The 14421-nt window shown below is 42.4% G+C and overlaps 1 protein-coding gene across 2 annotated transcripts in view; it reads left to right on the forward strand.

Annotated features, from left to right (window-relative positions):
- LTBP4 (latent transforming growth factor beta binding protein 4) overlaps nt 1-14421 on the forward strand; it is a 705095-nt gene that overhangs the window by 485466 nt on the left and 205208 nt on the right. For both annotated transcript variants that reach the window (XM_053721790.1, XM_053721791.1), the window contains one exon: nt 2652-2795. In XM_053721790.1, coding sequence (XP_053577765.1) covers nt 2652-2795 — 144 coding nt within the window. The remainder of the gene's footprint in view (nt 1-2651; nt 2796-14421) is intronic.

A 14421-nucleotide genomic window follows, 5' to 3' on the forward strand; every position in this document is an offset into this window, starting at 1 on the left:
AGGCAGCGACTTGGTCTTCACTGCACACTTTTGCCAAATTTTACAAATTTGATACTTTTGCTTCTTCGGAGGTTATTTTTGGGAGAAAGGTTTTGCAAGCCGTGGTGCCTTCCATTTAGGTGACCTGATTTGCTCCCTCCCTTCATCCGTGTCCTAAAGCTTTGGTATTGGTTCCCACAAGTAAGGATGACGCCGTGGACCGGACACACCAATGTTGGAGAAAACAGAATTTATGCTTACCTGATAAATTACTTTCTCCAACGGTGTGTCCGGTCCACGGCCCGCCCTGGTTTTTTAATCAGGTCTGATGAATTATTTTCTCTAACTACAGTCACCACGGTATCATATGGTTTCTCCTATATATATTTCCTCCTGTCCGTCGGTCGAATGACTGGGGTGGGCGGAGCCTAGGAGGGATCATGTGACCAGCTTTGCTGGGACTCTTTGCCATTTCCTGTTGGGGAAGAGAATATCCCACAAGTAAGGATGACGCCGTGGACCGGACACACCGTTGGAGAAAGTAATTTATCAGGTAAGCATAAATTCTGTTTTCTTTTTGGCTAAGGAGTATAAGCTTATGAGACTGCTGGCCAGCAGTCTCCTGAAAGGATTACAGCTCATTCTACTAGAGCGGTAGCTTCCACATGGGCTTTTAAAAATGAGGCTTCTGTTGAACAGATTTGTAAGGCGGCAACTTGGTCTTCGCTTCATACTTTTTCAAAGTTCTATAAATTTAATACTTTTGCTTCTTCGGAGGCTATTTTTGGGAGAAAGGTCTTGCAGGCAGTGGTGCCTTCCGTTTAAGCGCCTGCCTTGTCCCTCCCTTCATCCGTGTCCTATAGCTTTGGTATTGGTATCCCACAAGTAATGGATGATCCGTGGACTGGATACACCTTACAAGAGAAAACATAATTTCTCCTACATTGGTGTATCCGGTCCACGGCTTCATCCTTACTTGTGGGATATTCTCAATCCCTACAGGAAGTGGCAAAGAGAGCACACAGCAGAGCTGTCCATAGAGCTCCCCTCAGGCTCCGCCCCCCCAGTCATTCTCTTTGCCGCTCTAAACAAGTAGCATCTCCACGGGAGGGTAAAGAGTTTGTGGTGTTAGATTTGCAAGCAGTGTTGCCTTCCGTTTAGGTTACCTGACTTGTTCCCTCCCTTCATCCGTGTCCTAAAGCTTTGTTATTGGTTCCCACAAGTAAGGATGAAGCCGTGGACCGGATACACCAATGTAGGAGAAAACAGAATTTGTTTACCTGATAAATTTCTTTCTCCTACGGTGTATCCGGTCCACGGCCCACCCTGGCATTTTGGTCAGGTTTAAATGTATTTTTGTAAACTACAGTCACCACTGCACCCTATGGTTCTCCTTTTTCTCCTAACCGTCGGTCGAATGACTGGGGGGGCGGAGCCTGAGGGGAGCTATATGGACAGCTCTGCTGTGTGCTCTCTTTGCCACTTCCTGTAGGGATTGAGAATATCCAACAAGTAAGGATGAAGCCGTTGACCGGATACACCGTAGGAGAAAGAAATTTATCAGGTAAACATAAATTCTGTTTTAGGCTTACCTGATAAATTTATTTCTCTTGTGGTGTATCCAGTCCACGGCCCGCCCTGTCAATTTAAGGCAGATGTTTTTTATTTTTAAACTACAGTCACCACTGCACCCTATAGTTTCTCCTTTCTCTTGCTTGTCTTCGGTCGAATGACTGGTAGTGGCAGTTAGGGGAGGAGCTATATAGACAGCTCTGCTGTGGGTGATCCTCTTGCAGCTTCCTGTTGGGAAGGAGAATATCCCACAAGTAATGGATGATCCGTGGACTGGATACACCACAAGAGAAATAAATTTATCAGGTAAGCATAAATGTTTTTTTCTTCGTTCTCTTGCTATCTTTATTTGAAAAAGACATCTAAGCTTTTTTTTGGGGGGTTCAGAACTCTGGATAGCACTTTTTTATTGGTGGATGAATTTATCCACCAATCAGCAAGGACAACCCAGGTTGTTCACTAAAAATGTGCCGGCATCAAAACGTACATTCTTGCATTTCAAATAAAGATACCAAGAGAATGAAGAAAATGTGATAATAGGAGTAAATTAGAAAGTTGCTTAAAATGTCATGCTCTATCTGAATCGCGAAAGAAAAAATTTGGGTTCAGTGTCCCTTTAAGCAATAGATAGCAGCACTCATTTAAAGGGACATGAAACGCAAATATTTTCTTTCATGATTTAGATAGAGCATACTGTTTTAAATAACTTCCCAAGTTATTTTAATTGTCTAGTTTCTTTAGCTTTATTGTATCCTTTGTTGAAAATTATACCTAGGTAGGCTCAGAAGCTGCTGATTGGTGGCTGCACATATATGCCTCTTGGCACTGGCTTCCAGCTAGCTCCCAGTAGTGCATTACTGCTTCTTCAACAAAGGATACCAAGAGAATGAAGTAAATTAGATAAAAGAAGTAAATTGGAAAGTTGTTTAAAATTGTATAATCTATCTAAAGCATAAAAGAAAAATGTTGGGTTTTATGTCCCTTTAAACGTTGGATAGTGTCTAAAAAACAGTCACCATCTATCTGCTATACTAATCTATTCAGCATTACTAGATTTTGGATTGTTGTTTTCCCTCAACAAATCTTTTTCTTATCTTCAGACGTCAACGAGTGTCTGACATTGCAGGGCGTCTGTGGAATGGCCATTTGTGAAAATGCTGAAGGGTCTTTCCTCTGCATTTGCCCTAACAGAAATGATGAATTTGACCCCATGACTGCGAAATGTATACGCTCTAACACGGCAGGTAACGTATGCCTTTTTTGTGTGTGTGCTGATAATAGGTGATCAAAGCCTCGGCGCCAAATTTATTACGCAGTATTTCTTTCTAATGACACGGTGAGTCCACGGATCATCATTAATTACTGTTGGGAATATCACTCCTGGCCAGCAGGAGGAGGCAAAGAGCATTACAGCAGAGCCGTTAAGTATCACATCCCTTCCCACAAACCCCAGTCATTCTCTTTGCCTCTAGTGCAAGGAGGAGGTGAAGTAATTAGGTGTCGGATAAAGATTCTTTTATCAAGATATTTTTATTTTTAAAGTTAGAGCAGGATTGCTCTAAACTTCCATCATAATCTGGGAATAGCCGTACTCCACATTAGTCTCTTCAATAGGGCAGTGGCGGCTTTAAAGCAGTTAGGTACTTGTAAAGTGGGCCTTTACTGAGTTTTCCGGACATGTTGCTGCCCTGGTATAGAAAGCCTACGTAAGTTTACTTTGTCTTTCTGTGTTTTACAGGTCTCTGTGAGGAGCGGCATCCTCTCAAGCCGGGTGAGCTGTCCTAGATGCAGGTAAGTGCTGGTCTTCTATGTTTGGGGGACATGCACTGCTGATGTTAGCTTATACTGCATATTTTCTGGGGCACATATATATCCTGAGGCAGGATATCATAGGCAGGACGTAGGCACTCATGATAATTAAGAGACTAAGGAACTTAGTTCAGAGGTTTATTGTTTCTAATAATCCTTGTGGTGATTTAACTCTGTGTGCTTAGGAATTTTAAGGATTATTCCTTTTGGCATCCGGCTCCTAGCTTAAGCATCGGATATATAAGGGTGGAGAGTAATGTTCAAAATCGCCTTTAATATGTGTTACAGCACTTTGTGATTTTTACTGTCCTAGAGGTTCAAGAAACTCTTAAGTTTCTTATGTGATCAGCAGGTGATGCTGAATATTCTATTAGACAAGAGACGCGCAGCTGAGATGATTGCGCGCTATTTCTATGGAGTACATTTGTTCTCACCCTCATCTCTTTACCGTAGAAACGCCACTAGGCAAAAGTTTAAGACTGAAATTTTGCAGGCTGGCAATGTAAAGCAGGCTAATAGTCTAAGAAGACACGGTCTGGGGTACCTTACAATAATCTGGTGGTCTGTATAAGGCGCTACAGATTTTGACATGTTATCTCGGTTTTTTTTTTCATTCCCTAAATGTTGCAATAAAAATTCTGCAGTTAATAAGTTTGTTTTTTTTTTGCAAACTTAGTATTGTATTTGCAGTAGAGTTTTTGCCCACTTATGTTAGTGAGGCTTCTTTCTTAATTATAGGTTGTTTCAACTTTTATGCAGCAGTACATAGCCTTTCTGAGGTATATAAGTCTCTACATCTTAAAGTGACAGTGTCATTTTAAATGTTTTGGGGCTGTTTTTTACATAATTAATTTCCAATTTCTCTTGTAAGATGTATCAAGTCCACGGATTCATCCTTTACTTGTGGGATATTCTCCTTCCCAACAGGAAGTGGCAAAGAGAGCACACAGCAGAGCTGTCCATATAGCTCCCCTCCAGCTCCACCCCCCAGTCATTCTCTTTGCCGGCTCTAAGCAATCGGAAGGGCAAAGTGAATGTGGTAAAAAAAATGTAGTTTTTATTTTCTACAAGCAAGATTTTGTTATTTTAAATGGTACCGGTGTGTACTATTTACTCTCTAGCAGAAAGGAGACGAAGATTTCTGCAGGGAGGAAGATGATTTTAGCATGTTGTAACTAAAATCCACTGCTGTTCCCACAAAGGACTGAGGAGTGCAAGAAAACTTCAGTTGGGGGGAACGGTTTGCAGGTTAGGCTGCAATAAGGTATGTTCAGTCTTTTTTTTTTTTTTTTTCTAGACAAGACTGTGATAATGCTAGAGAAGACTGATAATATCCCCATGAGGGAAGGGTAAGCTGTATTCAGAGACTAAGTATGGAATTTCAAGCTTACATAACAGGGCTAGTTTATGCTGGTTGACACTACTTTCAAGGCAAACGGTTTTTATTGAAAATATCGTTTTTTTTTTAGACACTTTGAAGGTTCCTTTGGGTTTCTTTCAGGGGTTGTTACCCACATGGGTAATATGAAAACACTTTAGAGTGTTTCTTTAGGCCTCACAAGCACCGTAGTGAGGTGGGAGGGGCCTAAGTTTGCGCCTCAGATGCGCAGTTATATTTGACTAGAAGTTCAGGCTGTTTCACATGGAGGGTCCTGCTGCAGTTTGAGGGCCTATAAGAAGCTTTTTCCCCACAAATCTGGTTCCTAACGGCAGGTAGGGCCACAGCAGAGCTGTGGCAAGGTGCTGAACGTTTTTTTAACCGTTTTTTTGGCTTACTGTCGATCCGGTTTGGGCATTAAGGGGTTAATCGTTTTTATTGCTACGGGTGCAATCTTACTAATGTTTTAGGTACATACTGTAAAAATTTCGAAAAGTTTGCTGCATTTTTTCACTGTTTTGCAAAATTGTGTGCCTTTTTTATCTCTTAAAGGCACAGTAAAGTTTTTTTCAAAGTGTGTTTTTACTTGATTAAAGTGATTTCCAAGCCTGCTTCTTTTACTACTAGTCTGTTAAACATGTCTGACACCAAGGAAAATCCTTGTTCAATGTGTTTAGAAGCCATGGTGGAACCCCCTCTCAGAATGTGTCCCACTTGTACTGATATGTCTATACACTTTATAGAACATATTGTTACACTTAAAAATGTGGCCCAAGATGATTCTCAGACAGAAGGTAACGAGGTTAGCCCGTCAACCTCTCCCCAAGTGTCACAACCAGTTACGCCCGCTCAAACGATGCCTAGCACCTCTAGTGCGTCTAACTCTTTTACCTTGCAAGACTTGGCGGCAGTTATGAATAATACCCTCTCAGAGTTCTTATCTAAACTGCCCGTGTTACCTGCAAAGCGTGATAGCTCTGTTTTAAGAACAGATAATGAGCATTCTGACGCTTTAGTAGCCGTATCCGATATACCCTCACAACGCTCTGAAGTTGGGGTGAGGGATGTGCTGTCTGAGGGAGAAATTTCCGATTCAGGAAAGGTTTTTCCTCAGACAGATTCAGATATATTGGCTTTTAAATTTAAACTAGAACACCTCCGCTTATTGCTCAGGGAGGTATTAGTTACTCTGGATGACTGCGACCCTATGGTGGTTCCAGAGAAATTGTGTAAAATGTACAAGTACCTTGAAGTTCTTGTTTACACTGATGTGTTCCCGGTCCCTAAGAGGATTGCGGATATCGTTACTAGGGAGTGGGATAGACCATGTATTCCCTTCGTTCCCCCTCCTGTTTTTAAGAAAATGTTCCCCATATCTGACCCCATGCAGGACTCGTGGCAGACGGTCCCTAAGATGGAGGGGGCTATTTCTTCACTTGCTAAACGCACAACCATACCAATTGAAGATAGTTGTGCTTTCAACGACCCTATGGATAAAAAATTAGAGGGTTTACTTAAGAAAATTTTTGCTCAACAAGGTTTTCTAATCCAACCTATTGCGTGCATTGTTCCTGTAACTACTGCAGCTGCTTTCTGGTTCGAGGCGCTGGAAGATACGCTCCAGACGGAGACCTCATATGAGGACATTATGGACAGAATTAAGGCTCTTAAGCTGGCTAATTCTTTTATCACAGATGCCGCTTTCCAACTAGCTAAGTTAGCGGCAAAGCATTCAGGTTTCGCCATTTTAGCGCGCAGGGCGCTATGGCTAAAGTCCTGGTCGGCCGATGTGTCATCAAAATCCAAACTCTTGAACATCCCTTTCAAAGGAAAGACCCTCTTCGGGCCTGAATTGAAAGAGATTATTTCAGAAATCACTGGGGGAAAAGGCCATGCTCTCCCTCAGGACAAGTCCTTCAAGATAAAGAACAAACAAAATAATTTTCATTCCTTTCGGAATTTCAGGAGCGGTCTCGCTTCATCCTCCCCTGCTGCAAAGCAAGAATAACGCTTCCCAACCCAGGTCAGCCTGGAAACCTTACCAGGGCTGGAACAAGGGTAAACAGGCCAAGAAGCCTGCAGCTGCCTGCAAGACAGCATGAAGGGGTAGCCCCAGATCCGGGACCGGATCTAGTAGGGGGCAGACTCTCTCTCTTCGCTCAGGCCTGGGCAAGAGATGTACTCGATCCCTGGGCCTTAGAGATTGTATCCCAGGGATATCTTCTAGAATTCAAGGACTCCCCTCCAAGGGGAAGGTTCCACATTTCTCGTCTGTCTACAGACCAGACAAAGAAAGAGGCGTTCTTACTCTGTGTAGATGACCTACATACAATGGGAGTGATCCACCCAGTTCCAATTGCGGAACAAGGGCTGGGTTTTTACTCAAACCTGTTTGTGGTTCCCAAGAAAGAAGGAACTTTCAGACCAATCCTGGATCTCAAAATTCTAAACAAATTCCTCAGAGTCCCATCATTCAAGATGGAGACCATTTGGACAATCTTACCAATGATCCAGGAGGGTCAACATATGACCACCGTGGATTTAAAGGATGCGTATCTGCACATTCCTATCCACAACGATCATCACCAGTTTCTCAGGTTCGCCTTTCTGGACAAGCATTACCAGTTTGTGGCTCTTCCTTTCGTGTTGGCCACTGCACCCAGAATTTTCACAAAGGTGCTAGGGTCCCTCCTGGCGGTTCTAAGACAGCGGGGCATAGCAGTGGCGCCTTATCTAGACGACATTTTAATTCAGGCGTCGACTTTCCAAAGAGCCAAGTCTCACATGGAAATTGTATTGGCCTTTCTGAGGTCTCACGGGTGGAAGGTGAACATCAAAAAGAGTTCTCTCTCCCCCCTCACAAGAGTTTCCTTCCTAGGAACCCTAATAGACTCTGTAGAAATGAAAATATTTCTGACGGAGGTCAGAAAGTTAAAACTCTTAACCACTTGCCGAGCCTTTCATTCCATTCCTCGGCCATCTGTAGCTCAGTGCATGGAGACAATCGGATTAATGGTAGCGGCAATGGACATAGTCCCTTTTGCACAGATACACCTCAGACCACTGCAACTATGCATGCTCAAACAGTGGAATGGGGATTATGCAGATTTGTCTCCTCAAATACAGCTGGACCAGGGGACCAGAGATTCTCTTCTCTGGTGGTTGTCTCAGGATCACCTGTCTCAGGGAATGTGTTTCCGCAGACCAGAGTGGATCATCTTAACGACCGACGCCAGTCTGTTGGGCTGGGGTGCAGTCTGGGACTCCCTGAAAGCTCAGGGCTTATGGTCTCGGGAAGAAGCTCTTCTCCCGATAAACATTCTGGAACTGAGGGCGATATTCAACGCGCTTCAGGCATGGCCTCAGCTAGCCGCGGCCAAATTCATCAGATTTCAGTCGGACAACATCACGACTGTAGCTTACGTCAATCATCAAGGGGGAACAAGGAATTCCCTAGCAATGACGGAAGTAGCGAAAATAATCTGGTGGGCGGAGGATCACTCCTGACATCTCTCAGCAATTCACATCCCAGGAGTAGACAACTGGGAGGCGGATTTTCTAAGTCGTCAGACTTTTCACCCGGGGGAGTGGGAACTCCACCCGGAGGTATTTGCCCAGCTGACTCAGCTATGGGGCACTCCAGAATTGGATCTGATGGCGTCCCGTCAGAACACCAAACTTCCTATTTACGGGTCCAGGTCCCGGATCCCCAGGTGGTGCTGATAGATGCTCTAGCAGCACCTTGGTCCTTCAATCTGGCCTATGTTTTTCCACCGTTTCCTCTCCTCCCTCGTCTGGTTGCCAGAATCAAGCAGGAGAGGGCTTTGGTGATTCTGATAGCACCTGCGTGGCCACGCAGGACCTGGTATGCAGACCTAGTGGACATGTCATCTGTCCCACCATGGACACTACCAATGAGGCAGGACCTTCTAATACAAGGTCCTTTCAAGCATCCAAATCTAATTTCTCTGCGTCTGACTGCTTGGAGATTGAACGCCTAATTCTATCAAAGCGTGGTTTCTCTGAGTCGGTTATCGATACCCTGATTCAGGCTAGAAAGCCTGTCACCAGGAAAATCTACCATAAGATTTGGCGAAAATATCTTTTTTGGTGTGAATCCAAGGGTTACTCATGGAGTAAGATTAGGATTCCCAGGATATTGTCCTTTCTCCAAGAAGGATTGGAGAAAGGATTATCAGCTAGTTCCTTAAAAGGACAGATATCTGCTTTGTCTATTCTTTTACACAAACGTCTGGCAGAGGTACCAGATGTTCAAGCGTTTAGTCAGGCTTTAGTCAGAATCAAGCCTGTTTATAGACCTGTGGCTCCGCCATGGAGTCTGAATTTAGTTCATTCAGTTCTGCAAGGGGTTCCGTTTGAACCTTTACAGTCCATAGATATTAAGCTATTATCTTGGAAAGTTTTGTTTTTGGTAGCTATCTCTTCTGCTCGAAGAGTTTCAGAGTTATCTGCTTTACAGTGTGAGTCACCTTACCTGGTTTTCATGCAGATAAGGTAGTTTTGCGTACCAAACCCGGTTTTCTTCCTAAGGTTGTGTCTAATAAGAATATTAACCAGGAAATTGTTGTTCCTTCTCTGTGTCCTAATCCTCCTTCGAAGAAGGAACGTCTGTTACACAATCTTGATGTGGTTCGTGCTTTAAAGTTCTATTTACAAGTAACTAAGGATTTCAGACAAACACCTTCATTGTTTGTTATCTATTCTGGTAAGAGGAGAGGTCAGAAGGCGACTGCTACCTCTTTCTTTTTGGCTGAAAAGTATCATCCATTTGGCCTATGAGACTGCTGGCCAGCAGCCTCCCGAAACAATTACTGCTCATTCTACCAGAGCAGTGGCTTCCACATGGGCTTTTAAAAATGAGGCTTCTGTTGAACAGATTTGTAAGGCAGCGACTTGGTCTTCACTGCATACTTTTGCTAAATTTTACAAATTCGATACTTTTGCTTCTTCGGAGGCTATTTTTGGGAGAAAGGTTTTACAAGCAGTGGTGCCTTCCGTTTAAGGTACCTGTCTTGTTCCCTCCCTTCATCCGTGTCCTAAAGCTTTGGTATTGGTATCCCACAAGTAAAGGATGAATCCGTGGACTCGATACATCTTACAAGAGAAAACAGAATTTATGCTTACCTGATAAATTACTTTCTCTTGTGATGTATCGAGTCCACGGCCCGCCCTGGCTATTAAGTCAGGTAGCATTTTTGTTTAAACTACAGTCACCACTGCACCCTATGGTTTCTCCTTTTTCTTCCTAACCTTCGTTCGAATGACTGGGGGGTGGAGCTGGAGGGGGAGCTATATGGACAGCTCTGCTGTGTGCTCTCTTTGCCACTTCCTGTTGGGAAGGAGAATATCCCACAAGTAAAGGATGAATCCGTGGACTCGATACATCACTAGAGAGAGTAATTTATCAGGTAAGCATAAATTCGGTTTCTTTCATGTAATTAGCAAGAGTCCATGAGCTAGTGACGTATGGGATATACATTCCTACCAGGAGGGGCAAAGTTTCCCAAACCTTAAAATGCCTATAAATACACCCCTCACCACACCCACAATTCAGTTTTACAAACTTTGCCTCCTTTGGAGGTGGTGAAGTAAGTTTGTGCTAGATTCTACGTTGATATGCGCTCCGCAGCAGGTTGGAGCCCGGTTTTCCTCTCAGCGTGCAGTGAATGTCAGAGGGATGTGAGGAGAGTATTGCCTATTTTGAATGCAGTGATCTCCTTCTACGGGGTCTATTTCATAGGTTCTCTGTTATCGGTCGTAGAGATTCATCTCTTACCTCCCTTTTCAGATCGACGATATACTCTTTTATATATATATATATATATATATATATACCATTACCTCTGCTGATTTTCGTTTCAGTACTGGTTTGGCTTTCTACAAACATGTAGATGAGTGTCCTGGGGTAAGTAAGTCTTATTTTCTGTGACACTCTAAGCTATGGTTGGGCACTTTGTTTATAAAGTTCTAAATATATGTATTCAAACATTTATTTGCCTTGACTCAGGATGTTCAACATTCCTTATTTTCAGACAGTCAGTTTCATATTTGGGATAATGCACTTGAATCAATTATTTTACCTTAAAAATTTGACTTTTTTCCCTGTGGGCTGTTAGGCTCGCGGGGGCTGAAAATGCTTCATTTTATTGCGTCATTCTTGGCGCTGACTTTTTTGGCGCAAAAAATCTTTTCTGTTTCCGGCGTCATACGTGTCGCCGGAAGTTGCGTCATTTTTTACGTTCTTTTGCGCCAGAAATGTCGGCGTTCCGGACGTGGCGTCATTTTTGGCGCCAAAAAGCATTTAGGCGCCAAATAATGTGTGCGTCTTATTTGGCGCTAAAAAAATATGGGCGTCGCTTTTGTCTCCACATTATTTAAGTCTCATTTTTCTTTGCTTCTGGTTGCTAGAAGCTTGTTCATTGGCATTTTTTCCCATTCCTGAAACTGTCATTTAAGGAATTTGATCAATTTTGCTTTATGTTGTTTTTTCTCTTACATATTGCAAGATGTCTCACGTTGCATCTGAGTCAGAAGATACTTCAGGAAAATCGCTGTCTGGTGCTGGAACTACCAAAGCTAAGTGTATCTGCTGTAAACTTTTGGTAGATATTCCTCCAGCTGTTGTTTGTATTAATTGTCATGACAAACTTGTTAATGCAGATAATATTTCCTTTAGTAATGTACCATTACCTGTTGCAGTTCCATCAACATCTAATGTTCAGAATGTTCCTGATAACATAAGAGATTTTGTTTCTGAATCCATCAAGAAGGCTATGTCTGTTATTCCTCCTTCTAGTAAACATAAAAAATCTTTTAAAACTTCTCTTTATACAGATGAATTTTTAAATGAACATCATCATTCTGATTCTAATGACTCTTCTGGTTCAGAGGATTCTGTCTCAGAGATTGATGCTGATAAATCTTCATATTTATTTAAAATGGAATTTATTCGTTCTTTACTTAAAGAAGTACTAATTGCTTTAGAAATTGAGGATTCTGGTCCTCTTGATACTAATTCCAAACGTTTAGATAAGGTCTTTAAATCTCCTGTGGTTATTCCAGAAGTTTTTCCTGTTCCTAGTGCTATTTCTGAAGTAATTTCCAGAGAATGGGATAAATTGGGTAATTCATTTACTCCTTCTAAACGTTTTAAGCAATTATATCCTGTGCCGTCTGACAGATTAGAATTTTGGGACAAAATCCCTAAGGTTGATGGGGCTATTTCTACCCTTGCTAAACGTACTACTATTCCTACGTCAGATGGTACTTCCTTTAAGGATCCTTTAGATAGGAAAATTGAATCCTTTCTAAGAAAAGCTTATCTGTGTTCAGGTAATCTTCTTAGACCTGCTATATCATTGGCTGATGTTGCTGCAGCTTCAACTTTTTGGTTGGAAACTTTAGCGCAACAAGTGACAGATCATGATTCTCATAATATTATTCTTCTTCTTCAACATGCTAATAATTTTATCTGTGATGCCATTTTTTATATTATCAGAGTTGATGTCAGGTTTATGTCTCTAGCTATTTTAGCTAGAAGAGCTTTATGGCTTAAAACTTGGAATGCTGATATGTCTTCTAAATCAACTCTACTTTCCATTTCTTTCCAGGGTAACAAATTATTTGGTTCTCAGTTGGATTCTATTATCTCAACTGTTACTGGTGGGAAAGGAACTTTTTTACCACAGGATAAAAAATCTAAGGGTAAAAACAGGGCTAATAATCGTTTTCGTTCCTTTCGTTTCAACAAAGAACAAAAGCCTGATCCTTCATCCTCAGGAGCAGTTTCAGTTTGGAAACCATCTCCAGTCTGGAATAAATCCAAGCCTTCTAGAAAAGCAAAGCCAGCTTCTAAGTCCACATGAAGGTGCGGCCCTCATTCCAGCTCAGCTGGTAGGGGGCAGGTTACGTTTTTTCAAAAACATTTGGATCAAATCTGTTCACAATCTTTGGATTCAGAACATTGTTTCAGAAGGGTACAGAATTGGTTTCAAGATGAGACCTCCTGTAAAGAGATTTTTTCTTTCCCGTGTCCCAGTAAATCCAGTGAAAGCTCAAGCATTTCTGAAATGTGTTTCAGATCTAGAGTTGGCTGGAGTAATTATGCCAGTTCCAGTTCTGGAACAGGGACTGGGGTTTTATTCGAATCTCTTCATTGTACCAAAGAAGGAGAATTCCTTCAGACCAGTTCTGGATCTAAAAATATTGAATCGTTATGTAAGGATACCAACGTTCAAAATGGTAACTGTAAGGACTATCTTGCCTTTTGTTCAACAAGGGCATTATATGTTCACAATAGATTTACAGGATGCATATCTGCATATTCCGATTCATCCAGATCATTATCAGTTCCTGAGATTCTCTTTTCTGGACAAGCATTACCAGTTTGTGGCTCTGCCGTTTGGCCTAGCTACAGCTCCAAGAATTTTTACAAAGGTTCTCGGTGCCCTTCTGTCTGTAATCAGAGAACAGGGTATTGTGGTATTTCCTTATTTGGACGATATCTTGGTACTTGCTCAGTCTTTACATTTAGCAGAATCTCATACGTATCGACTTGTGTTGTTTCTTCAAGATCATGGTTGGAGGATCAATTCACTAAAAAGTTAATTGACTCCTCAGACAAGGGTAACCTTTCTGGGTTTCCAGATAGATTCAGTGTCCATGACTCTGTCTTTGACAGACAAGAGACGTCTAAAATTGATTTCAGCTTGTCGAAACCTTCAGTCACAATCATTCCCTTCGGTAGCCTTATGCATGGAAATTCTAGGTCTTATGACTGCTGCATCGGACGCGATCCCCTTTGCTCGTTTTCACATGCGACCTCTTCAGCTCTGTATGCTGAATCAATGGTGCAGGGATTACACAAAGATATCTCAATTAATATCTTTAAAACCGATTGTACGACACTCTCTAACGTGGTGGACAGATCACCATCGTTTAATTCAGTGGGCTTCTTTTGTTCTTCCGACCTGGACTGTAATTTCAACAGATGCAAGTCTTACAGGTTGGGGAGCTGTGTGGGGATCTCTGACGGCACAAGGAGTTTGCGAATCTCAGGAGGTGAGATTACCGATCAATATTTTGGAACTCCGTGCAATTTTCAGAGCTCTTCAGTCTTGGCCTCTTCTGAAGAGGGAATCGTTCATTTGTTTTCAGACAGACAATGTCACAACTGTGGCATACATCAATCATCAAGGAGGGACTCACAGTCCTCTGGCTATGAAAGAAGTATCTCGAATTCTGGTTTGGGCGGAATCCAGCTCCTGTCTAATCTCTGTGGTTCATATCCCAGGTATAGACAATTGGGAAGCGGATTATCTCAGTCGCCAAACGTTGCATCCGGGCGAATGGTCTCTTCACCCAGAGGTATTTCTTCAGATTGTTCAAATGTGGGAGCTTCCAGAAATAGATCTGATGGCGTCTCATCTAAACAAGAAACTTCCCAGGTATCTGTCCAGATCCCGGGATCCTCAGGTGGAAGCAGTGGATGCATTATCACTTCCTTGGAAGTATCATCCTGCCTATATCTTTCCGCCTCTAGTTCTTCTTCCAAGAGTAATCTCCAAAATTCTGAAGGAATGCTCGTTTGTTCTGCTGGTAGCTCCGGCATGGCCTCACAGGTTTTGGTATGCGGATCTTGTCCGGATGGCCTCTTGCCATCC

Source organism: Bombina bombina, chromosome 7 (genome assembly GCF_027579735.1).
Source record: "Bombina bombina isolate aBomBom1 chromosome 7, aBomBom1.pri, whole genome shotgun sequence".
NCBI lineage: Eukaryota > Metazoa > Chordata > Amphibia > Anura > Bombinatoridae > Bombina > Bombina bombina.